At 38.1% G+C, this 25782-nt stretch overlaps 1 protein-coding gene and 1 long non-coding RNA gene across 5 annotated transcripts in view; one reads left to right on the top strand and one right to left on the bottom strand.

Moving 5' to 3' along the window:
• LOC139754064 (uncharacterized) overlaps positions 1-9533 on the bottom strand; it is a 37995-nt gene extending 28462 nt beyond the window's left edge. Inside the window, exons 1-7 of one of the 3 annotated variants that reach the window (XM_071671102.1) lie at positions 9396-9533; positions 8726-8840; positions 7320-7387; positions 6514-6610; positions 4142-4222; positions 1453-1579; positions 645-775 (exon numbers count right to left, since the gene is read on the bottom strand). In XM_071671102.1, coding sequence (XP_071527203.1) covers positions 645-775; positions 1453-1579; positions 4142-4222; positions 6514-6610; positions 7320-7387; positions 8726-8840; positions 9396-9533 — 757 coding nt within the window. Of the gene's footprint in view, positions 1-644; positions 776-1452; positions 1580-3167; positions 3418-4141; positions 4223-6513; positions 6611-7319; positions 7388-8725; positions 8841-9395 lie in introns of those variants that run through there. The other 2 variants (XM_071671103.1, XM_071671104.1) reach the window with 2 other exon arrangements.
• LOC139754069 (uncharacterized) overlaps positions 1-25782 on the top strand; it is a 101646-nt gene that overhangs the window by 33517 nt on the left and 42347 nt on the right. For both annotated transcript variants that reach the window (XR_011713827.1, XR_011713826.1), the window contains exons 4-5: positions 9361-9547; positions 15397-15501. This is a non-coding gene — a long non-coding RNA (uncharacterized lncRNA). The remainder of the gene's footprint in view (positions 1-9360; positions 9548-15396; positions 15502-25782) is intronic.

Here is a 25782-nt window from a genome sequence, read left to right as displayed (position 1 = left end):
CTTATCTATGGAACTTATCTCAGCCACTGCTCTTGTGAGCTGTTTGCATGTGTCCCAGCTCCCAAGTTCTGAATCTATGGTTTGCGACTTGCTGCTGCTCCCCAAAGTTTCTTTGTGGAGATTTGTCACATGAAGAATGATCATTATGCTACCTCCTTGTCATACAGTGCAACTGTGGAATATTTTACCATCTTTTGTCTTTCCCTCTCCCTATGACCTCTCCATCTTTTGAAATCAGGTGTTCAAACACCTGAAGTGCATAATTTAATCCTTCCCTCACCTCTTTTATTTTTCATTTTGCATTTGAGATGGCACAAATTGAGGCATGCTTTTGCTCTTGTCATGTCAACCACTAGGAAGCAAAAATGTGTAGGTGATTGCTTATACTGTATATGAAAAAGACAGTATAAAATCAATAAATGTTCATGATAAGAACTGCTATTAAAAAAGATATAAAAAGAGATGATTATAACTACTTTAAAGTACAGTGCAAAAATTGTATAAGTAGATGAGATAAGGACTGCTGGAGGGAGGAATACATGAGGAGGTTGGCAGTAAGAAATACATGAAGGGACAGCAAAGGGAGAAAACTAAAGCAAATTCCCTGGTGTAACATAACAGAAAAGCAGTTTTGTTTCACTAACCCTTGCTCATTTTTGTCTTCATATCCACCATGAGTAGCTCCCAGCCTGACAGATGCACTGCATACTCCATATCATTCTCCAATAAGTACATGTTCCTTGCTAAATACTCCTCCATGGCATTTTGAAGTGACCTGGGATGATATATCAAAAGAATTCTTTCCAAATGAAGGTCACATAAAAACAATACACAACTGGAAAAAGCACAATGCATACCACAGAGTGACAAAGATATCTTGGTATTCTAAATGCATACCACAGTGACAAAGATATCTTAGTCTTTAGTTCCTGAATATATGGTCTAAAAGTAAATCACTCACTAATCTTTCATTAAACAGTATTTACTTATACATTCTATTAAGGAAGATCTGAGTTCCATAGTTGTGGGAAAGGGAAAGCTCACATGTATAAATCTATGATTAATGAAATAATGTAGAAACTAGTAAAATGTTGCTTAGAATTCCAATGATAATAACTAATATGGGGCATGTGTGTTCATTTCTGTATATATGGCTTCAAAAATTTGGTAGGCATCTATATGAGCACTTAGATTGCTATATATATATATTATGGGTTGTAAAAATTCCAGATGTAATTACTTTAGGAACATATCTAAATAATACCTCACATTATGTTCCCAAGTTTCTGATAAACTATAAATACAGTACAGTAAAGAAAAGAAAAGGGGGGACTGCTGTCCAAAAGAATGGTTTTCGGAGTGCATAACTCGCTTCTCAAGCAAACACACACAAGCTCCACCAGCCAACTAAGTATTCATAACATGACCTGTAGCCATGGTTCTTTAACTTACATGTCAGAGTAATTCCAGTATCTAGGTTCATCCACATAGACAAGGAAGGCTAAGACTTCAGGGGCATTTAGGGCAGATCTTGTACTCATTCTGGAGTTGGCCCCATTCTGAATCCTCACATTTAAACCTGTAATGAAATTCAAATAGAAATTCTATGATTGCATCCCTCCCTCTTTCTTTCCAGTCTTCTGACCTACATGGGTAATGAAAGATAACTACAGGAAAATAACTCAATATTCTACGGTTTCAGTCCTGTCTTTCTTTAACTTGCTCTCCACACTTAAAGGGATTAAGGAATTAAAGTTTCATTAGCTTGTCCACTGATTGATATCAAATGCTTTTACTCCTCTCTTCTTTGTATTTATGTATTTACATGAAATTACAGGCTTAACTGAAATACTGTAAGCTCACTCTTAATTCTACATAGGTTTCCCATTTTATGTATTCAGTATTCTTAAATTTGCTGTTAAGCGTACCACTGCAGCTTTACATGAGGTACTTCAGCGTATAGGTATAAAATATAGCTCATGAGTTCATCTGTGGCTGGTCTAAGATGTATTAACTATGGAGAGCATACCCTGTTGTTATTCCAGCACATACTTCTCTTGTGCATAGTGACCACCCTGAATAAAAGTGAAGTACAATGCAAATGTTTAGTTTTATGTTTTGGTGTAATGATTAATATCACTTTCTCTGAGTTAAGCAGGCCCATGCTCAAGCTCTTAACCGATTCAATAGTAAGTTTACACCGCTCCCAGCAGATGAAAAATAAATGTGTACCTGGAATAACATAGATATGTATGAGGGATTTCAACCTTAAGAGAGAATATCATTTCATGGAACTATTAAGTCTCTCTCTCTCTCTCTCTCTCTCTCTCTCTCTCTCTCTCTCTCTCTCTCTCTCTCTCTCTCTCTCTCTCTCTCTCTCTCACCTATTCATCTGACAATATCAACCAAATAAGTTTTCTTTCAAGCATATCAGCAGCTGTTCCATGGATGTTTCTTCTTTGTCCTGATGGTACACAAAATATTTTTGCTGGGTTCTCATGTATTTTTGGTTTATATATTGTTAGTATATTCCATGGTATTCTTGTAAACCTACAGCAGATACTTTGCTTATGAATGTGGCAGCAGAAACAAAAAGTTTTATTAATTAAGCAAGATGTGCAAAGCACACTTCACTTGGCACATGGGTGCTCTCACTCAAAATCAAACTCTAGAAAACTTATCAGGTAAGGTTAATGATGATGGTCCTATGGTTAGCATCCATGAATATTTACATTATGATGCTCAAATGAACACACCTATTTCAAACATAGATCATCAAATATAGCAGTACAGATATACTTGAATTAGGGAAAGAGCTTATGTTCAGTCCAGATTTATTGAAAAAGCCGCATTGCAGTGAAATAAGAGTGCCCACAGGTAAATTGATACGGAAAGCAGGGTCTCACTGATATTAATAAACTGCATGACAGCTTTCGGTGTCACTTTCCCACTACAGACTACTGCCCAGGTATTATCTACCTCATAGGGTTGTCAGACCGTGGTAGGAATGCTGTAGGTCAGTTTATTATAACCTAAAAACTATTTTTCATACTTATGTTGCAACTGAAATTAAATTAAGAACAGAAAGCTTATAACCTTGAATGCTTATATGTCTTATCAGTGTTATGAAAATGGGAAAAGAGCCTTGCAAATTTGGGTGGTCTCACCTTTGAGAGATGATTCAGAGTATTCTTGTGCAGCAGTGATAGGTGACTGGAATACTACTAAGTGCTCTTCAAAGTCCTTGCAAAGAGAGAAACTGACATATTTGTCACATAATTTCTTCCACAAGTGTGGGTTCAGTGGAAATGCTTCCCATGCAGGCCTTCTTAAGCAACTCTAGTATAATCAGTATCTTATTTCATCACATTTTTCATGTTATTCTTGTTTACTTTCCTTGTAAAATGATTTGTATCATAGCGGCTCCTTTCTATTTCTTAGATCATCCAACAATCTACACCGTTTCTGTAGGGTCATCCTAAATGCACAACCTGCAGGTAGATGACTTTGCACATATAATGATGGTTGTAGGGTACTGAGGAGAGCAGATTTTTTCCCCATGCATTCCTAACAACAGAAGAAAAACTCTAAAGGCTACTGGATATCTAAACAAAGGTGGGAAAAGTTAAAACATCAATTAATTTCAGCCAGATTCCTTAGAGGATTTCAACCAAAGTCAGCTACCATTTGATGGTTAAAGGGGAAACTTTCCACTTCCTCCACAATCCTAAAATGATTTTTCCCTTTTATCTTATTCCCCCTTTATTTAAACCCTTTTGCTATTCCAATTAAGGCTAAGTTCATCTTGGATTTTGTCCATAACTGGAGCCTAGACCAAAAAAAGAGAGGAAATATACAAGCAGATGTATTAGTGGTAAATGGAAAAAATCTGGAATTCCAAAAGATTGAATAAGTGAAACCAAACCAGGTACTTCTGAGACTGCTGAAACAAAACTCACCAAGGAGATGAAGTCTTACCTAATCTTAGCCAGACCTAAAATGTCAACTATTTTAGTCAAGTACTACATTGATTTTAGAGAATTACATGTTCCACAAGATGATATTAAATGAGACCATTTTAAGCTTCTTATTCAAAGATTAAAAGTAGAATTACCAAAAGCTGCCTTAATAGAATACTGACCAGAGGCTTCAACAAATCCACTGGGATGGAGTGAGATTCTTATCTCCGGAGTTCCTGTTGATTCCAGGGACCACTTGAGGTCTAGAAAGGAAAAGAAAACCCTAGCGCATATACCAAAGCTCTACACAATATTTAGTTTGAGTAGAAATAAAGAAATATGCCTTATATTCTTATGACAAACATTTGAACTCTATGTATTCCAAACAAGAGACTAAGTACTTTGGATTCTCTGATAAAACTCAAGAGCCTTTAAAACTCTTCCTAAAAGAAAATATAGTTTAGGTATATTTTGCTAAGAAATAAGTCAAATCTATAAGAGAGCCAAGACTTACCTAATTGGTAAAATATAAACTCAGTCAAAATTTACCTAACAAAATGAATTGCACTTACTCATGAGTTAAAAGATAAATAAGTTCAAAGTTAACCTATGTAAATTAAAATCTGATATATGAAGTCAGTTTGAAGATGTGTGATAATGAACTGTGACAATACAAGCACTTGATGCTCCCAAGTGGTCATAAAGTATGTGATCCGTGTACATCTAAGAGCAGAGACTGCATGGCGACTGAGTACCAAGTGCCTGCAGTCTTTGTTGTAATAGATGCGACATGGATATATTGTAAAAGTGTCTGTAGTACTGTAGGAATGGGTGATGTATAGAGTGCAGATGGGAAAGAGTGATATGTGTTTGTCTTGGTGTGGGAGAGGGGGCGTCAGATGGGTGTATGTCTGGTCCCCTTGAATGTAAGAATTAGTTGGTGAGGTAGCTGTTTAGTGCTTGTCAAGTTATTTCTGTGTGTATATGTTTTGACAGAGTTATTTTTGTTGAGTTGTGTGGGGTTCTGTGAATAGAGATTGCTGAGGTAAGGCAGTGGTAAGTTCTTAAAAACATTTGTTGTGAGTTGGTGGTTGGTTATGGAGTAGTTTGGATGGCAGGGGTCTAGCACTGTTGCAGAGAACTGAGTGCTGAACATGTTGTGGTGAAAAATCTTTATTTCACTGTGTAGATGGTTAGTGTTTGTGGTTGCTAGGCAGACAATGGTTGTTCTGAATGCTCTATTTTGTGTGGTTGCAGCTTTGTTATATCAGCATTTGAGAGGATGGACAACTAGGCAGGTGAGGCATAGTTTAGGGTGAATCTGAAGAAATGTTTGAGTAGGATGCTAAGGGGTTCTTTTTCTTGGCTAAATTTGGTATCAGTTAGTGTTCTGGGGTCATTGATTTGTGTGATACTCTGTGTTAGTGTTCTGGGGTCATTGGTTTGTGTGATGCTCCTGTGTTGGTGTTTTTGGATTGGGAGTGAATGTCACATTTGTGTACTGTATGTGATGTCTTGAACCCCTTATGTTTTGTTCCATGGGAATTACTGTCCACTCAACGTGACTACAGTTTGTACATTGGACTCATGTTTGTTTAGGGTTAAAAGAGTGATTGAAGACCTCTGTGATGGTGACATTCTATTTTGAATGAGCCACTATTCTAGGTGTTTAATGTAGCGCTGCATATCTGTTGGTATTGTTATGGTGTCTGGATGATGTGATGTTATTGTGTAGTCATTTGCATATGAGAACTTCAATCTGTGGTCTGCTGAAGTATTGGGAGACAAAGTAAAAAGAGAAAGAACTGCTCCTTGGGGAACTTCACTGTGAAAGCTATGGATTACAGAGGTTAGGCTATTGTGAGTGACTTAAGCATGATGGCCAGCTATAGGTGACCAGTCACATTTTGTCATTGTTGTGGAGGGGAAAGTCAAGCACCTTTCATATAATGATCCATTTGGGACCATTGTCAGATGCTTTATTGATGTCTATTGCCACTAGTGTTATGCAGGGCAGGGGTTGTTGTTTGAAGCCATCTAAGATTTATGTGATGTCTGTGTGTAGTTCGATGGAGGAGTGACTGGATCTGAAGCCATATTCTGAAGGTGAGAGTGGGAGATTTAAACTGATTCTATTGTCGATTAGTTTTTCCAAGAGTCTGGATACTGAAGATAGGTGTGATATGGGGCAGTAAGAAGAGGGGAAGCTGAGTGGTTGTGAGGGCTTTATGATTGGTATAGCATTGGCAAGTTTCCAGCTGTCCACGATTTTTGTGTAGCCAATAGGTGTTAAAGATATATGTATGTGCTTTGACTGCAACAAGGCCAAAATGTAATATATGGAAGGCAGATATGTTGTCAGGGGCCTTGCAAGAGATTTAAGATATTAACAGCATTGCTTGTACCAGTGGGAGTGAAGGCTGGGTGAGCAGGTGTTTGTGAATGGATAGAATTTAATAGTATACCTTTTCTCCCCATGCTAGTGCTGGGAATGATCTGCTTTTTAATCCCTTTCATTATGCAAATTATCATAAAGAACGTAACCCTGTCTTACCCTCTTCCTCGCATAGTTTCATCTGACTAACACATCTGTAGTCAGAGATGTTATAGCTCTTTGAGACTTTAATGCAGACAAAGTACTGGCCACACAACTGAAAAGAAATCGTAATTATTATAATTGATATTATTATTGATATTAATAGTATCATCATCATCATTTTTCCATCCCAAAGGACAGGCAGAAAAGCTGAGTTAAAGTGGGCAACAGTAAGGTAAGGAGGTGCATCAGGAGGTAACATTCTATTTGATATGGCTACAATTCCATAAGGTTTTGCTTGCATTTGCATCAATCCAACTACCCAAATAAGGTAAAAGAATTATCTTTCTAATTTTGCTGAGTTACCTAATGAGAGGTTAGGTACACACTTTAGATTTGCATGATATACCCAAGTTTACAAAAGATAGGGTTTGCACACCTTGGTTAAGTTTTGCCATTTATATCACATTGGATCAGTACAATTATTCTGATTTTTTTCTTGAGTTTTAATGCCCTCCCTCGTTATGTTAGGTTGATTTATGAGGTAAAGGGAAAAAAGTGTGGCACATGGGTATTAAACAAAAGGTTTCATAATATATTCATCATTTCTTCCACAGAATACATTGTCTTATAATAATTTGTTTCCAAAGGAATTGTGAGTTGTTACACTAAATATTAAACACCAAATACACTTCTATACAAAACAAGCCTTTCCTTCTACATGTAACAGCCTTTCTTATTAAGACCATACATTTTCCAGATTACATAACCTAAAATACTTGATAAAAAATAATTGCACATATGTATGAAATGAACTCACGTACCTCAGGCATTGACATTTCAATGGACGAAAGACTGATCTCTCCAGTCATTGCCTCTGGAGGTAACGACTCTGTGGACATTGACATCATTATCACTGTACATGCCTATAAATATCTGTCAAACATTAATACTAAATAATGAGAGCTACGTGCAGGCAAAATCTTATTTTTCAACAATGTAACTAAAGGACGCGTTTCACAGGACTTATAAGCTTTCACAGCTGTGGTACAATCAGAAGGGAGATATTCCTCAATGACATTGTACTCCTTTCTCTCCATTGATGATGGTACAAGCTCATTTAATGTGACTTGCACTCGTGGTGTTAACATGCAGGTTTATACTAGTCTACCTACATTCTTATATTGCATATATATATATATATATATATATATATATATATATATATATATATATATATATATATATATATATATATATATTGGAAAGGATCACAATTTTGCGCGTGATAAAGTATATTCCTGAGTCCACGGGGAAAATGAAACACGTTTCATTTTCCCCGTGGACTCATAGGAATAAATATATATATATATATATATATATATATATATATATATATATATATATATATATCTTGTAATTTGTCGCTGTCTCCCGCGTTAACGAGGTAGCGCAAGGAAACAGACGAAAGAATGGCCCAACCCACCCACATACACATGTATATACATACACGTCCACACACATATACATATCTATACATTTCAACGTATACATATGTATACATATACACATGTACATAATTCATACTTGCTGCCTTTATTCATTCTCGTCGCCACCCCGCCACACGTGAAAAGACAACCCCCTCCCCCAAGCATGCGAGCGAGGAAGCGCTAGGAAAAGACAACAAAGGCCACATTCGTTCACACTCAGTCTCTAGCTGTTATATATATATATATATATATATATATATATATATATATATATATATATATATATATATATATATATATATATATATATATATATATATATTTATATATATATATATATATATATATATATATATATATATATATATATATATATTAGGTGTTACTGGACTCTGCCTGCTCAGGGTTACACCGAGAATGAAAATATCCCTTTGGCGAAGTAATGGTATTATCAGCCTTTAAAAAGATTCAGGGTAAAACCAGGACTCTCATAGAAACTAATCGTAATATATATATATATATATATATATATATATATATATATATATATATATATATATATATATATATTCGAGAGAGAGAGAAAGAGAATCATCTCAGAACTTATGACATTCTAATAATATTCTTGGCCTGAAAATCCTTCGATCTTCAATATGTTCGGTAAAACGGTACAAGATTCTCAAAATCTTTCATGTGATGTATCAGATGTATTACGTTTACCAAACATTTGTTGGTCTGACCAATGATTGTGTTGCTGGAGGATCCATGTTGGGCAGGAGTAAGTGTGGTGTTAGCATTGTACAGCATTATCTCCACATCTGTCACAATTCCATCATTCTTGAGAGTCACTGATTTCTGCAGAAAACCATGAAATCTGCAGCTGTAATATTTGGAGTATATGTCCCGTAGATAACAGTCAATTTCTATACATTTAGAAAAATGCTTGTTGAATTCAAAGTATTTCTATTCTAACCTTAACAACTTATTAACTTTTGCATTGCTTTAACCATTGATTAGTTTCAGCTATAGTCTTACAATTTCCACGAACATGTACATCGGGCTTTTTTAAATACACTAAATCATGTGATGTAACATAAGTTCATTAACCTTAAACACGACAATTCAATTACGAACACATGAAACTAATTTACTGAGCTTCCCCGATCTCTTTTTATTTCGTCACATTGTTGAGTTCGTGTGATCCCCTATTAGACATAATCAAATTTAGCTCGTATTTTACTGTTAATGAAAACGAAAATCTTTCTATACACACATGATAAAGTATGGTAAACCAAATGTAATGCCGTTTTAATAAAGTACTCAAATGCTTTACAAAGTATATTTCATTAAATAGATATACCAGTTGTTTTTCCAGACAGCGTGATGTCGACATACGGAATACATCTTTACCTCAGTGTCACTCCAAGTGAAATCCTCAATAGAGAAGCGCACCATCGAGGTCCCTCCGGGTCCGGGAACCCCCAGCAGCAGCAGTAGATGGAAGACAGCCAAGCTGGTGACTCTTCCCACCTGAGCCAGGCCCACCATGCCTAACTCCTGAGGTGAGAACAGATCAGGCATAACAAGTCATACTAACGTTAACATTAGATTATATCATGAATTGAGAACAGATAGGATTACGAAGTCAGAATCGTTAAATAATTTTCGATAACATACGACAAGGACATGAAAAAGAAACAATGTTAAACAGGCATCAGGCTGGATGGTTAACTATGATATATATCCTTTAGTAGCAGCCATGGATCTTAGAGACATAATGCTTCACTGGCTAACGTAAACATGTTTGTTGGCAGCCCGACACGACCTCCACAATGGCCTAATCTATGTTCCTGGCGTAACGACGATCGTCTTTAAAAAGTTACTTCATGATGCTCGTTATTTATTCATGGAGCTCTCTGTAATGATAGATACATGCGTTCCTTGAGTTATAAGGCCTGGCTGACAGGCATCGATTGTTGGGGTTTACGGGGTTTTGAATAGTGAAGGCGATGCCGCTTCCCGAATAGTGTGTTCGGGTACTCCACGGCGACTTCGTTTCCAAAACCCCTTACAATATATATATATATATATATATATATATATATATATATATATATATATATATATATATATATATATATATATATATATATATCCTTCCCTTTTTTAGCATGCAAAGTTTTATATAATGTATCTATAGGAAGGCTGACTAGTACGAGCAATCTCCCAAACGTCATCCATGAGTAACTAGACGACAGAGTATCATCATCCGTCCTTACGTCACATAACTAATTATGGCACCTAAGCGACCCTGAATGATCCAAGGACGTTGGCAATGAACTGTGACATCGTTCGTAGGTGGCCTGATGGAGTTGCGTCATCCAAGGGTCACGGCAAAGTGTTGACCGGTACACAAGCAAGAAGACAAACTTACAGCCCAGCAAGCTGAATCATGTCTCGATTCTAGCAGTAGTTCTAAGTGTTGCTTTCCGTAACTAGGTTAACCCATCGTTGTGAAATACATCAACTTTGCGTAGAGTGAGCCATTGGCTCCCAACCTTTCTCAACCCAGCGCCCCGTTTCAAGAGAATTAATGGTTGATCTTCCCTACATATAAATTCAGATATATTAAACATCAAGAATCCCTTCTGTCGAAAACCTTATATAATCCCCACGCACGTCCCCACACAAGAATTACATGTGCCAACAGCATAGAAGAATGGAGTGAAAAAATAAATGGGTGAAAATCAAATGATTTTAAACATATGTCGCTGTTAAGTATTGGTCAAAAAAAAGTTTAGTACAGGGTAACAGAAACACCCATAGCCACCAAGCTGGCAGCCTAATGCACTGAGGTCAGTGGATGGAAATCTGATATGTGTTCTGGGAACAATTGATGCTTTAGTGCTGTTTATTTTTATCAACAAATTTTCTGAGTAACCTAAGCTAACTTGAGTCTCCCGTTGGCATAATGATACTAAAATTTGCCAATGGGACGAGAAAAGTGTTACCAATGTGCCGGACATTTCGGAGGCCCATTTTTCCCTCCCTGGAGTTCGTGGGGAAGCAAAATAAAGGGAGGGTCAGTTTAGGGCTTGGGGACACAATAGGAAGTGGTGCATGATAGGGAAGAGGTTAAACAAAAAAGTTTATGATTAGTTTAGGAATGACAAAGAAGCATGGGATGAGACAGAAATATTCATAAACTGTTTGAGTACGTGCGCCTTCCTCCCGGTCATTTCTAAGTGGTATAATACCCCCCTCTCCCAGTTTCAGCTCCCCAGCGATCCCCAAGGGTGTAAATTCCCGGAACTTCACGTGGCGTCTTGTGTGCGTGTGTATTGGTATCAGCTGCTAGGCGACGGTCTGTGTGTACACATACATAGTCCACGAGTGCTTTGAGCTCTTTTCCTGCACTGAGCAGCAGACACACACACATACATAGGAACATGGAATATATATATATATATATATATATATATATATATATATATATATATATATATATATATATATATATATATATATATATTCGCCATTTCCCGCGTGAGCGAGGTAGCGTTAAGAACAGAGGACTGAGTCTTTAAGGGAATATCCTCACTTGGCCCCTTCTCTGTTCCTTCTTTTGGAAAATTAAGAACGAGCCCCCCCGCTCCCTTCCCTTTTAGTCGCCTTCGACACGCAGGGAGAACGTGGGAAGTATTCTTTCTTCCCTGTCCCCAGGGATAATATATATATATATATATATATATATATATATATATATATATATATATATATATATATATATATATATATATATATATATATATTTATAGATAGATAGATAGGTAGATAGATGAATATTGTAAGGGGATATGGGAACGAAGTCGCCGTGGAGTACCCGAACACAAATTATTCAACACTATTAGGGAAGCGGCATCGCCTTCATTATTCAAAACCCCGTAACCCCCAACGATCGATGCCTGTCAGCCAGGCCTTATAACTCAAGGAACGCCTATATCTATCATTACAGAGAGCTCCGTGAATAAATAACGAGCATCATGAAGTAACTTTTTGAAGGCTATCGTCGTCACGCCAGGAATATAGGTCAGGCCATTGTGGAGGTCGTGTCGGGCTGCCAACAAACACATGTTTACGTTAGCCAGTGAAGCATTATATGTCTCCAAGATCCATGGCAGCTACTAAAAGGCTTAATACGGACCACGAGTGTATTTCGGTAAGTAAAGTAAACTTTGTTTTTGTCTTGTGAGCTATTAACTGGACCCAGGGTCCTGATGAAAGATTTTTTGGAGCGTATATTTTTCGTGTACTACTCGTATATCATGCAACACAATAATCTAACAATAAATAGACCACAACATTTTTCTAATACTAGACTTAGAACATAAATATCTTGTCATATTTCACCGACCAAAGCTGTCAGGCAATATAAGTGTTTAGCTGACCTTGACCCCAAAGACAGCAAATACCCTGGTCACGGTGGCTTATTTCTTTGGTATGTACCCTGTTCATTAGTTCGTGGTGTCAAGCCAGTATTTTTTTTTTTCTTTCTAAAGTTCTGAATCCCTCCCTGTCGTCATGTTTCAAAGGAAGCCTGAATTTTCAAAGGAAGTCTAACCCCTGTCATTAAAGCTGACTGCGTTTTATGACTAAAATATCACTTGCTTCGGTCATAAAAAGGCGTACGAAGCGGAGCTCCTAAAGCATAAAATCCCTAAATCTTGGCTGAATATGTTGATATGTTAGTATGCCTGCAAACACGCGTCTTTTGTTAAGAGATATTACCAGGAATTTTCCTAAAAGTCTGATGTACTTAATTACATATAGTCATGAATTCATCAATAGGGAGAATGTTAGATTTGGTTTAAACGATCCACAGTGAATTTCCCGCTAAGCACCCTACCATCACTTGGACTTCATGACAACTTCACCTTACTTGCCGCGATAGGCTGGTTGCCATGAGTTTCATCGATCACCCACACACACTGTCTTGCCTGCACACAGCTGGTACCTATACCTGGGTCTTATTAACAATAGCAGAATGAATCTATCGACCCTTGGGCATGCCAGCTGGTAGTAGCCGAGCTTGGTCGCCTGTAGACGACCCCCCACCCCCACATCCCCACTCGTTACCTTTCAAGTCCTCTTCAGTTTGTCCTCCCTCCCTTAGTAAATAGCTGTTATCGACTTTACGCTAGAAGTCTACCCTAAATGCTTTAATGAGTTCATAGTTCAGAAAAGGAGGATAAAACAATAACCACGAGGCCAAAATATAGCGATGTTCGCATGCAAAAACGAGAGGGACAGTAGGTATAAGTCCAGGGACTATAAAAACAAGGCTGACGAACATTATGAAAAATCCAGCGACCTCGGTACGGGCGCAGCGACGCCACGCAACTTTGGCAATAAAACGTCATGCGACGATGAGATGCTTATCTGAGTTCTACCCGCTGTTTGCTACTCCGCTACCTGGGAGTAATATGAGTGTGTAATGAATTTGCGGGATCTTCGCCCACCTTCTGTAACCTACCTCAATATTCTAATCTAGCGTCCATTCATAATTTTACTCACCCACTCCTGACTGCGTATATAAATGTAAAGAGTACTTGGATCCTTAACCCATCCCTGTAATTTGACCATTTATATATATATATATATATATATATATATATATATATATATATATATATATATATATATATATATATATACTCAAGTTTGTCAAGTGCCAGTTATATTTTGCCAGAGCCATAGCACGAGGCTTGATAAATAAGGTGGTTAATTATCCCTTACTATGACATTTATTTTCTTATTCTATGACGTCCAAGCTTTGCTGTCCTACTATCTAAGCTCCGATACCAGCCATCCTCCACACTCTAACCCACTATCCTTCATGCCGCTGACTATTCAATATTACTAAAACCACTGTCTAATACGTTACCAACCCTTATCCAGTTACTATGCTTTACCCCTCTATCCTAGTCCACCTGCCATTCATCATACCATAAAAATGAACGCTGGGGAATTCTGGCTGAGAGCTGGGAAGGGAGGGAGAGGGGCTGGCAGCCCAGGATCAACCTGTTGATGGAGAAAGAAGCCCTCACGCCCACGGACACACTCATCAGCCTTATGCAACCAGATATGTCGACAAGGACTTCATGGGGTAGAATTGCTGGATGATACATGCGCCAAAACTAACTCGACACGATAATTTGACATTGCCGTTTTGTCTACATAGTAGTGACTCGCTCCAGACCTCCTCTCGTGGCCACAGCTCATCACCAGGAACATCAAACACACTTATTACGTAATATATTATGGGGTCCACAAACGCTTGCCGTATCCTCGCGAACGTAGGTACGAGTACAGAGGTAAGACCGTGCTGAATGTGTAGGATGGTATGGGCGCCCCATTAGCCATCGTCCCTCTCTTTATCAGTAGATACATGTATGTTAGATTCAGTGGCTGTTGATCATCGAGGGTTCAGAAGCCAGAAATCGCAACTACATTTAACGTACATTATTGTAGATAAAATTAAAGGATTTTTTTTGTTGACGGGTCATCCTCCTGGATTGATTATATTATTTTTCACCCGCACTTGGCGTGAGAGCAGACATACGCACTTTCCTTCTCTCGTTGTGGGGTTGAAGCAACCAGACACTACTCTTGCTAAGGTTCCAAGTAGATCGATATCCACCCAGGGTCAGGTCACTCACCTGAGGTACTACATCACATGTGTACTTTGTTTGATTATGTTGGTTGTGTACTTTATTTAACTATGTTTACCATTCGTTTTAGTTATAACTTTCCCAAAGAAATTCTAGTGTGTGACGTGTCGAACGCTATGGTTCTCTTGATATTAAGTGTGATTATGCTCAGCTTGTAGGTACGTTTTACAAGTGTTTACTAAATGTTTTGAGTCAAGTGTTGAATCAAGTTATATGCTCTGTAACCTATCGGTCTGTATGCCGTGGAACGAAACTAGGCTGTGCTATTGTATGTGCGTGTGGATGAAGACGCACAAAGATTCTTAAAAGCCTTTTAAGTATGCATATTCAACCAACCTCCCTAAGATGTATATTTATATTGCATGCAAGCACAGCTGGCACACGTGACAGCTTCAAGCACAAGGCGAGAGGTACCTCGTGCTCACAGTCACGTTTCGTTCCACAAGTATTGCCAAAGCTCTTTTTGTGTTGGATACGAAAGTCATGGCAATGATAGACAAGTAAATACAAACTTGTCGGTAGTTTTTTCTAGAAAATATTTTTATGAAGGAATAAGTAAAATGTGTGAATTTCGTCACATATTTTGATAGACGAAATGACAAAATAGACGCATTCGTGTTAGTGTAGTGCATACGCAGATTTCGTTAACAGGAGTGTTAATTACTTTTCTTCTTCTACAGATATTACTTCGGTTTCTGCTTTAGTACTTCGACTATTTATTTGTCCACGCAGTACTCGATAAGCCATGGCATTACAATTTGGGTGCGGATGGTGACAACTAAGAGGTGAGCCATTGAGATTTCTGTTTCTTTTCTTGCACCACTGGAACAAAACACCAAGCCTAAGTTTTTCTGAAGAGGTACTACCTTCCCTTTTAGAAGGGTGAATGAAGTTTTTCCACCGCCCTTTATCCTCATAGATTATACATCTTTAACTTCCTATCATCTTTATGTTTCTTGTCCTTTCCTTTTCCCCCTTTCAAGGTCTAAACGTCGTTAAAGACACTGCCTTCCGTGACTGGAGCCTGTAACAGAATTAGATAGTAGATAGTACTGGTATGGCGCAGTGCCTCAGGTATGGTTCAGAAAGGGCTTTAACATATGTCTGAGAACTGCTATTATATAAGTACAAGTAGCAATGATAATATCGTAGAAAAGGCTCCACCAGACGGCTGCTGATGGACCCCCGCAAAAAAAGGATCAAAGTTTCTTGTCCTTACCTTTGATATTATTATCACGGTGACCACGATGGAATAACTTTAGAGTATGATCCTCAAGTAAACTGTGACATGACGGCCATCATACCGTCATGCTGAAGGGATTTTACGTATACAATATAAAGTCGTACATAAAGCTACCGTCCAGTAAGTAGATGACCTAATTTCTCTGTCTTGTAGCAGCAACCAGTCGTAGCGAAGCATTTCTTTACCACCTTTTGCCATAATGATGAAAGTAATCCTGGAGGACCCTGTAATCCCTATATATTGTTAATTATGTGTCTGCATCTGTATACTAATCTGCTTGAAGTAGCTGTGGAAATTACTGTGCCAGGTAATTCACACCCTGATTGCTGATATACACTATCTCAGGCTTTACAAAGCTATCACTACGAGTCTTGCCATTAGACAGCATCATCGAACAAAACAATACAGTACTCATTATTTCGGAAGTCAGAGATCACGTTATCAACTTGGGATTTTTCAATAATGTCATGACAGATGTCCACAATTATTTGAGGCAGGGTAGTCCTTCAGGAGAGATGCATCAATAAGAACAGTTCAAACGGTTTGCGATTTCTTGGAGCAGAGTAGTGCCCAAGGCAGAAAGTTTGTGCCGTGTATCTATGGGCAATTTTAAGTATACAAAGTATTTACTGTATTGTATGTACTAGCCATCAATAATGGCGACCCACCGTTTTAATCGAACCCGCGTTTAAATCCGAGACGAGGCAGCCGGCCCATAGCCAACGCTAATGTTCATCCTCCCTTTTTTGGTAAACTAGGCCTTTAAAAGTGCTTATTCTCAAGGTTAATGCATGATATATGTATAAGGTTATGAAAAGGGGCAACACGTAAAACTTCGCGTAAAACATCATAAGTAAGTAAAAGAGCTTCAGATGTACCGTTGTTGGCAAAACAATCTATCAAACCAAGCCTGAATTCGAAACCCACACAAATTATATATATATATATATCCCTGGGGATAGGGGAGAAAGAATACTTCCCACGTATTCCCTGCGTGTCGTAGAAGGCGACTAAAAGGGGAGGGAGCGGGGGGCTGGAAATCCTCCCCTCTCACTTTTTTTTTTTTTAATTTTCCAAAAGAGGGAACAGAGAAGGGGCCCAGGTGAGGATATTCCCTCAAGGGCCCAGTCCTCTGTTCTCAACGCTACCTCGCTAATGCGGGAAATGGCGAATAGTATGAAAGAAAGAAAAGAATATATATATATATATATATATATATATATATATATATATATATATATATATATATATATAAATATTATATATATATATATATATATATATATATATATATATATATATATATATATATATATATATATATATATATTGGAAAGGATCACAATTTTGCGCGTGATCTAGTATTGTATATTCCCTGATTATGTGATTATTTCACGAAAGTGCACTTAGGAACTTATCGTGTTTCATTTTCCCCGTGGACTCATAAGAATATATATATATATATATATATATATATATATATATATATATATATATATATATATATATATATATATATATATATTATATATATACAACTTGCGGCCAAATGCCAAATTGATTCTTCTCTTCACTATGCTAAATCTCAATAATGCCTCAAAAGCATTAACTACGTTACCCTTAAAAATTACCCACACTATCTACCACTTGGAATCCCGCTTCTCAGCATCCACAGTATATCACCAGTCACGACGTTCTTCAGCATTCCCCACAGCCCACACTGTGTGCTAAACCAGTGGCATCATACAACCACAAAATGGGCAACATGGGTTAAAAGTGAGACAAAGTATACTGGCACTTCATCATTTAGCACGCTATACCTAACGAATCGGCCATTACCTTCATATTCATCATAACAGGATTAACATTACCCACAGATCCTCTGTTTTGAATTTTTATATATTGTACTTTCTATAAATAAGGCCACATTGACACGGACGTGATTTCTTTTACTTGTTTTATAGGAGAGCTGTTTCATGTACGAAATTGTATTTCTTGACCTACCCTTCATCAAATTTATCTGTACCAGCATCGAAGTTGCTTATTTCTTAACGTAACCTAAGTTAGTTGATGTTTTCTAGATTCTAGAGCGTTCAACTAAAGAAACCACAATGAAACACTAATCGTCTTTAATGAATTTTGTTAGGACGACAGGAATAATAATGATGCATCCTAGTTTCGTTACCCCACCAAGTCGTTTGGTTGGATTACATGAGTTTTATAATATATGTATTAACCCGTTAGTTTCCATAAAGATTAAATACCACAGATTTAAGTTGGAAATATGTAAAGTAACAATATGTGTCACACATTCGCTTCATTAACAAGTCTATCACGACAGTTTTGTAACTGTGACAGTACGTAAGTTACATAACAGCAAGAAAAAAAATCGGAATCGGTGAAAAATATTTCATTGTAAAAACTATAGACAGTAAAAACCACAGCTGACCTGGAATGTTAGTTCCGTGGTGTGTCTAAGATTGGAGACGATGGTTGCACTGGCTGAGAGGAGGTGCAGAGGCCGGGTTTAGTTCCCTTTCGTCGTCTCCAGCGGTCTGACCGCCGTCCCTGCCTGTGAGTCTGTGAGGAGGTGCACTTCATTCAGGGTAACCGTTTTCACATGAGCCATTCACGATCCCGTTTTCTGTAACCGTCAGAAATTGAATTTGCGCGTTTTCTGTTTTCCATAAAAAAAAAAATCCCTTTTCAGCTGATGAAATGATATTCCATAGTTTAGCTAACCATCCCACCAGCCACTCGTATCCCCATTTCCGACTTTCCACTCTCGTGTTACGTACTTGTTTCGTATTGTCTTGAGTTCCCATATGTTTCCTGTTACCTCTCCAGCCATTCACATTTTCTGTTTTGTATGATTTAATTTCCACTTAGATATTTCAAATTAAACTTGCAACAAAATCATCCTGGACGCAGTACAATGGGGTGCAAGTTTTAAAAAAAAAATCGAAACGATGACTTTGAGTTTGAGTACTTATTTACTTTTGTATTAGAAGCGTTTTCTTTCATTTAATTATCCTTGATGCTTGTTCTTACTGGGAGGTGTTTTCTGTATATAGAAGCCTTGATAGATGGCTAATGACGGTTGCAGATGAACCCAAAATTGATAATTATACAATGTGCACAGTATGATTACAGTTAGGGTATGCGATGAAATTGCAAGGCGCTACCCTTGTCCATGTCTATTGGTAAAGTCTCTTTGTGTAGGTATGTATCTGTGCGTAGTCTCTGCCTCTTAGGGACTGTCTCTGGTTAAACGCCTTAGAAAGTCAACCATTTCATTATCTTTTCAACCTCTCCAGCGACCTGGTGGACCGAGTTACTCCAGCCTCTTCCGAATGTCTTTTATAACACCATGAAAATGTAAAAGATGAGGATTTTGAGATCATTTTATGAATTTGTTACTCAAACAGCAAAAAGCATGCTCCATAGAATATGGAATATGCCATGTGTTGTTCATCTCTATATTATCCATGACTTTATTTTTATGATTGCATCGTACATTTGTCCCTTCATAACCAAACCTTGTCTAAAGTTGACGACTTTGTTGTATTTTCATAACCCTGAGATTAAGACGTCATTATCCATACGAATCGAATATGATAATACTCGATTGCTTCCAGGGCAGGTCAATAGGCCGAAGAGTCTTTGTGCGTGTGAGGCGGCTCGAGCCAATAGCAGCGCCTCACTGCCCTGAGATTATATCTGCACCGCATCGTAATGAAGGTGTAACGGAATATGATTATTCCCTTGAGCCGTAATGAATACTCCTCCCTCTTAAATATGTAAGAGCTGTAGTAACTCATTCCTCGGTCCCTTAAGCTGTGGTGGACTAGGACCCTTGTAAAAGTTTTAGTGGAGCTTCGGCAGCAAGGGGTTCCTATTGCGGTTGGGCTTACTCCCCTATCCCTGGGGATAGGGGAGTAAGAATACTTCCCACGTATTCCATGCGTGTCGTAGAAGGCGACTAAAAGGGGAGGGAGCGGGTGGCTGGAAATCCTCCCCTCTCGTTTTTTTTTAATTTTCCAAAAGAAGGAACAGAGAAGGGGGCCAGGTGAGGATTTTCCCTCTAAGGCCCAGTCCTCTGTTCTTAACGCTACCTCGCAAATGCGGGAAATGGCGAATCGTATGAAAAAAAAAAAAAAAAAAACTGTGGTGGGGGGAAGTTTGCCAAGAGGTGGGGCACAACCCTTACCACCATTGTTGCCAGGCGTGGCACCATCCTTGCCACCATTATTGCCAGGCGTGGCACCATCCTTTCCAACCAACAGTTGGGTTAGTGTGCCAGTAGGCATTCACTGACAAGATTAAGTGCCTCCGTTATTTTGAAGTCTAAGAGCGTTTTATGAGATGCTTGTGTGCTCACACACATGTCGTGCGCACCGCGGTTCGACCCATGGGTAAGTTTATTGTCTACATAAGCGCATAATATCTTCACTGCAAGTACACCATATTCACGAGAAGTTACACCCTTGTTGATGAGATGGCTTACACTGTGGTCAGCTTTTTAAGTCAGGAAGGGAAAAAGCGGAGAAGACCAGGAAGAAAAGTAGGATGATGGGAGGGGGAAACTGGTCCAGCTGTTCTGGAGGAGGTAGAGCAGCCTTCACGAGCGGGGCGGGGAAGTATTAGTCAGCCATAGTTACCAAAATAATAGCAATATATTCCTCTGGGCCAGAGTCACGGTGCGACTGTATAATCCTCCGTTGTAAAGTGGAGAAATATGTAGTTTTTATTGGGGAATGGCAACAATTGATGTTTTACCACCTTAAACTTATGGAAACAGTTGAAATCTGCACAGATATTGTCAGAATCATTTGAGCCTTGAGGGGCGAACACGCAAATGGAAATCAATCACAAGGTCACCCATCTCCGACTGGAGTACGTTGGGGTTCAACTAGGGACTAACTGAGGGTTTGACAGGTTTTTCTGAACACCTTTAAGCCCCTTATCGAACAACAAAGATCATATTTTCCATTAACCACATCAATTTAAGCCTTTCACTGTCTTGAATTAAAGTTTGATCCTCTTAACAGGTTTAACCTTTCCGTCGTATATTGTGTGTGCGAAATCACTTTCGAAGCCAAAGTCACTAGGCAGTGGCTGACATGCTGGGTCTGATCACAATAGCGCCATGTTTACCGGTTGCCCTAACAACCCACACTACACACTGCCCGGCCTCGTGTAAACAAAACTGATGTTTGTATGCTTTCTCAAGACATACCTTTGTGTTCAACTACAAACATAAATTGAATACGTGAGGACCCGGAAGATACATCTAGAAATGTGTGCGTTGAAGTTGGGGACAACATAAATTACAGCTTTTAGAGATAAAAGCTTTGCTAGAAAGACTAATTAGATTCCAAAGCCAGCGCAAAGAGAGGGAAAGAGAAATAAAAACTCAAGTAATAAGACACAGTGAATATTACGTAATTAGCGCGTAGGGCGATCGGGATATTCTTAAAGCGGAAGGATGGTTTTCATGCCTCGTGTACCTGCCTGCATGCCATGAAGTCCCCATACCGCCTGTTTTTTTTATATATCTTAATGATAGGCTAACCTAACCTGACATGACCTCTGTCATGTGTCACCGAACACACAACTGGGAAAGTTCCTGCCTAAACCAGTTCAGTGAGTGGTGTGTTGACTGTCCGTGGAAACTACAAGGCGGCGTTAATTTTCTACTTTAAATCTTCGTGAGACTGGGAACTGACACCCACTGACAATTCAGCCATAGTTGTTGTCACCGTTGTCTTAGAGTGTGGAAGTAAGCGAGAATAATGCACGTGTATTGTCATTTCCGTGTACGGGGGATTATATTAATCGCCAATTTTTTCATGCTTATGGCACATTATATATATATATATATATATATATATATATATATATATATATATATATAGATGGGTTTACCTAATGCTAGGGAATTAAACGCAGGATTGGAGTTGTGGTGCCGCACACGGTACCCTGGGCCCACCACACTCGAGTGCTGTTGAGCATCATCATTGCTTCCCTCCTGCAGCAGCGTTACGGTACCAGGCAACGGCTCGCCTATTCGTATTGCTCCTGCACCAGCTGTAGGTACTAGCTGTGCGTCTTCGTGCCCTTTCACATATTATAGCTTTGAGTTGCTCATGTTTCTGTGTCCCCCTGTCCTGACATTCCTGAAGTTACACACATGTGGTAACTACTAAATCATTTCAAATCAAAACTTTGCTACATTATTACAACCCAGATGTAAGCTATGCTTATGTAATGTCCTGACTCAGCCAGTACGTAAACCAGACCAGATTAACTAGATCAATAAATACCACGTTAATAGTTAAGTACACTTACGAACGTGTTTCGTACTGCTTCCACTGGATGAAAAAAATATGTTGGCGCCGTATGAATGATAAATAATAAACAATCCCCATCCTCCTGTTCTTACCTTAATATGAGAATAAATCTGAAGATATTTCATGAGTCACACTAAAGGTGATTTTAATTACGTTTTACTTTTCAATTATTACACTAACCAGTCAGTTCATGTTGCTTCTTTGTGATTTCGGTGCCCGTTCATTTCATTTTTCATGACTGCCATTCATTTCAGTTTTATTCCTATTGCATTAAACATGACATTTAGTTCACTTATGTTTTCCTTGTAAGTCACGTCCCATTCAGTTCGTTCCTCCCAATTTAATGACAGTTCAGTTTTACTCTTCACGCATAGTAGTTAATCAGCTATTTCTAGCGCATGGCATTGGACAGTATTTTCAAGTTAGTTCCTAATATTTATCATGAGTCATTCAGTACACTTAAGTTTCTCATGCTTGGCAATGGTCGCGTGAATATTCGTATTTGGGTTGGAAAGCATTAAACATACCTCATATATCCAGGACAACAGTAAACAGCTATTATCGATCTTTCTTTTCTCAATATCAAATGTTTTTGTCAAGTGATACCATTGTTTTTATTTACTGCCTTTAAGAGTGGCCAGCGTTAATGCACCACAGGAGTTCACTGCATTTCACACTTGGTGCTTTTATTTTCCAAATTGGAAGATGATATGCTGATCACATTGAATCGGGTGTATGAAGAATTTTACCATAAATAACTTCACGGAACCCCTACTTGATTCCCATAACTTCAAAAACAAACAAGTAAAAGTCACTTGCTACGGTCATCTTCAGCCTAAATATTCATGAAAAACTGAATATATATGGGCGGGGCAGGCAGCTTAGGAATGTTAAGTAGATATTTTAGATCCAGCTTCAAATGTATAATAATTTCCTCATTGTACTCTTCACACTTCTCAAATAATTTAGCATTGAACTGTCAGGGCGACCTGCCACGTGGGAACGATGAACCAAGTGGTAATGAATATTACCCACTGTTTCTAGTGGAAAAAAATCTGTTTTTATATCAATGATCCTACGCTGTATCAGCAACATAGAAACTAAGGAACATTATGGTTATGTATGAAGTAGTTGTGAAGTTTGGGATCAATCTTATAAAAAGTTTGTATAGTTTACAACTGTCAAGCTAATGAGATCCGGCAACAGGGGGCATTTGGAAATAAATCCATTGTAGCACTTTGGTTTATGGCTGACGATTTATGCAAGACAGTCATGTCTTACCAGGAATCCCTACAACCTGCTGAATGTCAATTTACACTAAAAAGATTTCCTTCAGTTTGGTCTGATTCAGAGTTGAAGTATGCCTTTAGCAAAACTTAACTTTATGTTATTTGAAATCCTTCATTAGTCTTGCTGATTGAAAAAGCCTTTTAATGTCATAAAAATACATAAAAAGTATTTGAAGAAATCAAACGAATGAAAGAAAACGTTCATAACATGTCAAACTGCTTGACTATTTCATTATATTATACCATGAAGTGAAAATAATGTAATATGAAAAAGCATCCATAAAATCCAGTACAGTATACAACAGTGTAATCATATGTGCTGGATAATGTAACAAACATTTTTACAACAGTTTTCACGTCTCCAACAATAAAGAAAACTGTAGTCAACATTTCATGCATACCAGCTTACTCAGTTCTGGTTCATTCAGTTTGAAAATAATATTTTCATTACAGTATCATACACAGGATAGTAAGTCTACTTCAGGGGGTTGGCTGTTGACCCCTCAAAAAATTTGCATGTGGATTCCCAAGGGTGAATGGAATGTCAGAACAGATAATGAGGGTTGAAGCTATGTGAAATTGAATGTATGTTAAGATTTGTGCATGACACTCTGAGAAGTAGAGCAGTGGGAACTTTGAATGAAATGGAATGGAGTTGCAATCAAAGTTCATTACTTATTTTGGCTTTAGTTCTATCTACTTCTAGGGTCACTGAGTCCAGTAACATCATATTGTTACCACCTGTCATAAATCACTTGAGCATCTTCTGATGTTTAAGATGATTATATGGCTATGAGTGCTTTCCCTGCATGTATGGCCCTTATTGTGAGATCAAACCTGCAAAATGATATAGGTTACTCTGAAACTTTTGGGAATATTTGCAAAGTATGAGAAAGATCTCACATCTTTGTTCCAAAATTTAAGTATGAGATCCATGTTTGCAGAGGTCGGGATAGGTAAAAGGTATAATTGCACTGGAGATGGATTACTTTACACAGTAAAACTAAAATCAGCAAAATATGGAATGAAGATGGTAGGAGGATATGTCATGTAAAGAAACCATTGGAAGGGCACAAAGATAAGTCTTACAATACCATATTATTGTCATATGGTAAAAGAGAGAATGGTCAAGATATAGAGCTAATGTATCATAACTAAAATCTTAAGTACAAGAGGTAAACCACAAAATACATGGCCAGATATAGTGTGAGCAATTGCATTTCATACATCATTTGTAATGATAAAAAATATTTAAAGAAATTTTCATTTTCTAAAAACAAGAACAAAAGAAGGGGAGCTAAACAAAAATATGCCCTTGAAGGCTATGACTGGGGTTATGAAAATTTCATGGTTGTAGGCAGGATGACAGAAGGGAGTCAAACATGCTAAATTTGCTGAAAAACCTGGATATTCTGCTCTGAGGGAAACAAGAAGAGATGAAAAGGAGGCAAATCGTTCAGAAATGCTCATGGGGTAAAGACCAAGGTTGGTGACAGATAAAGAGTGAGAGGAAGGAGTGGTCCTTATGAAAAAGGAAAGGTGCAAAAGTGTTATGGAGAATAAGTGAATAAAAATTTTTGTGGATTAGAATGAAATCAGACTATGACAGATGGATGATTGTTAGTGTTTGTGCACCTACTAGTATAGTATAAAAGTGAAGATGAAGGGAGTGCTTTTTTAGGAGAAAATGAGGGAGTGTTGGGCAGTTTTGGTGCCAGGGTATATGAATGCAAAGGTGGTGATATGACAACTAAAGGTATGAGGTCCCAGTTTACTTGAAAATGGGAAAAGCTTGTTAAATTGTGTGCTGAAAAGGAAATGGAACTTGGAAACATTCTTTTTAAAAAAGATGCATACTTAAGCATATATGGGTGATTGGGGTTGGGGGTTTAATGGACATTACTGAATTATGTGCTTATTGACAGGCAAAGAAAGGAGAGGTTATTGGATTTAAACACTATCAGAGTGGTGGCAGGTGGAATGGCTCATCATTTCTTGGTGGAAGTGAGAATGAAAGTTGGTGGTGGTTTCTGGAAAAGGGGGATTGACTAATGTGTCAAAAAAGTGTAAGTGAGCAATATTAGAAAAGAGGCCTGAATGAGCAAATGAAAAATGAGGAGTGGAAGGTATTTAGAGAAACAGTACTTAAATGGGCATGTGACAGGCAAGATCTTATAAGTT

The sequence above is a fragment of the Panulirus ornatus genome, chromosome 16 (genome assembly GCF_036320965.1).
Source record: "Panulirus ornatus isolate Po-2019 chromosome 16, ASM3632096v1, whole genome shotgun sequence".
Lineage (NCBI taxonomy): Eukaryota > Metazoa > Arthropoda > Malacostraca > Decapoda > Palinuridae > Panulirus > Panulirus ornatus.
Note: the sequence above shows the minus strand (reverse complement) of the source record. Positions and strands in the feature narration are given on the sequence as shown.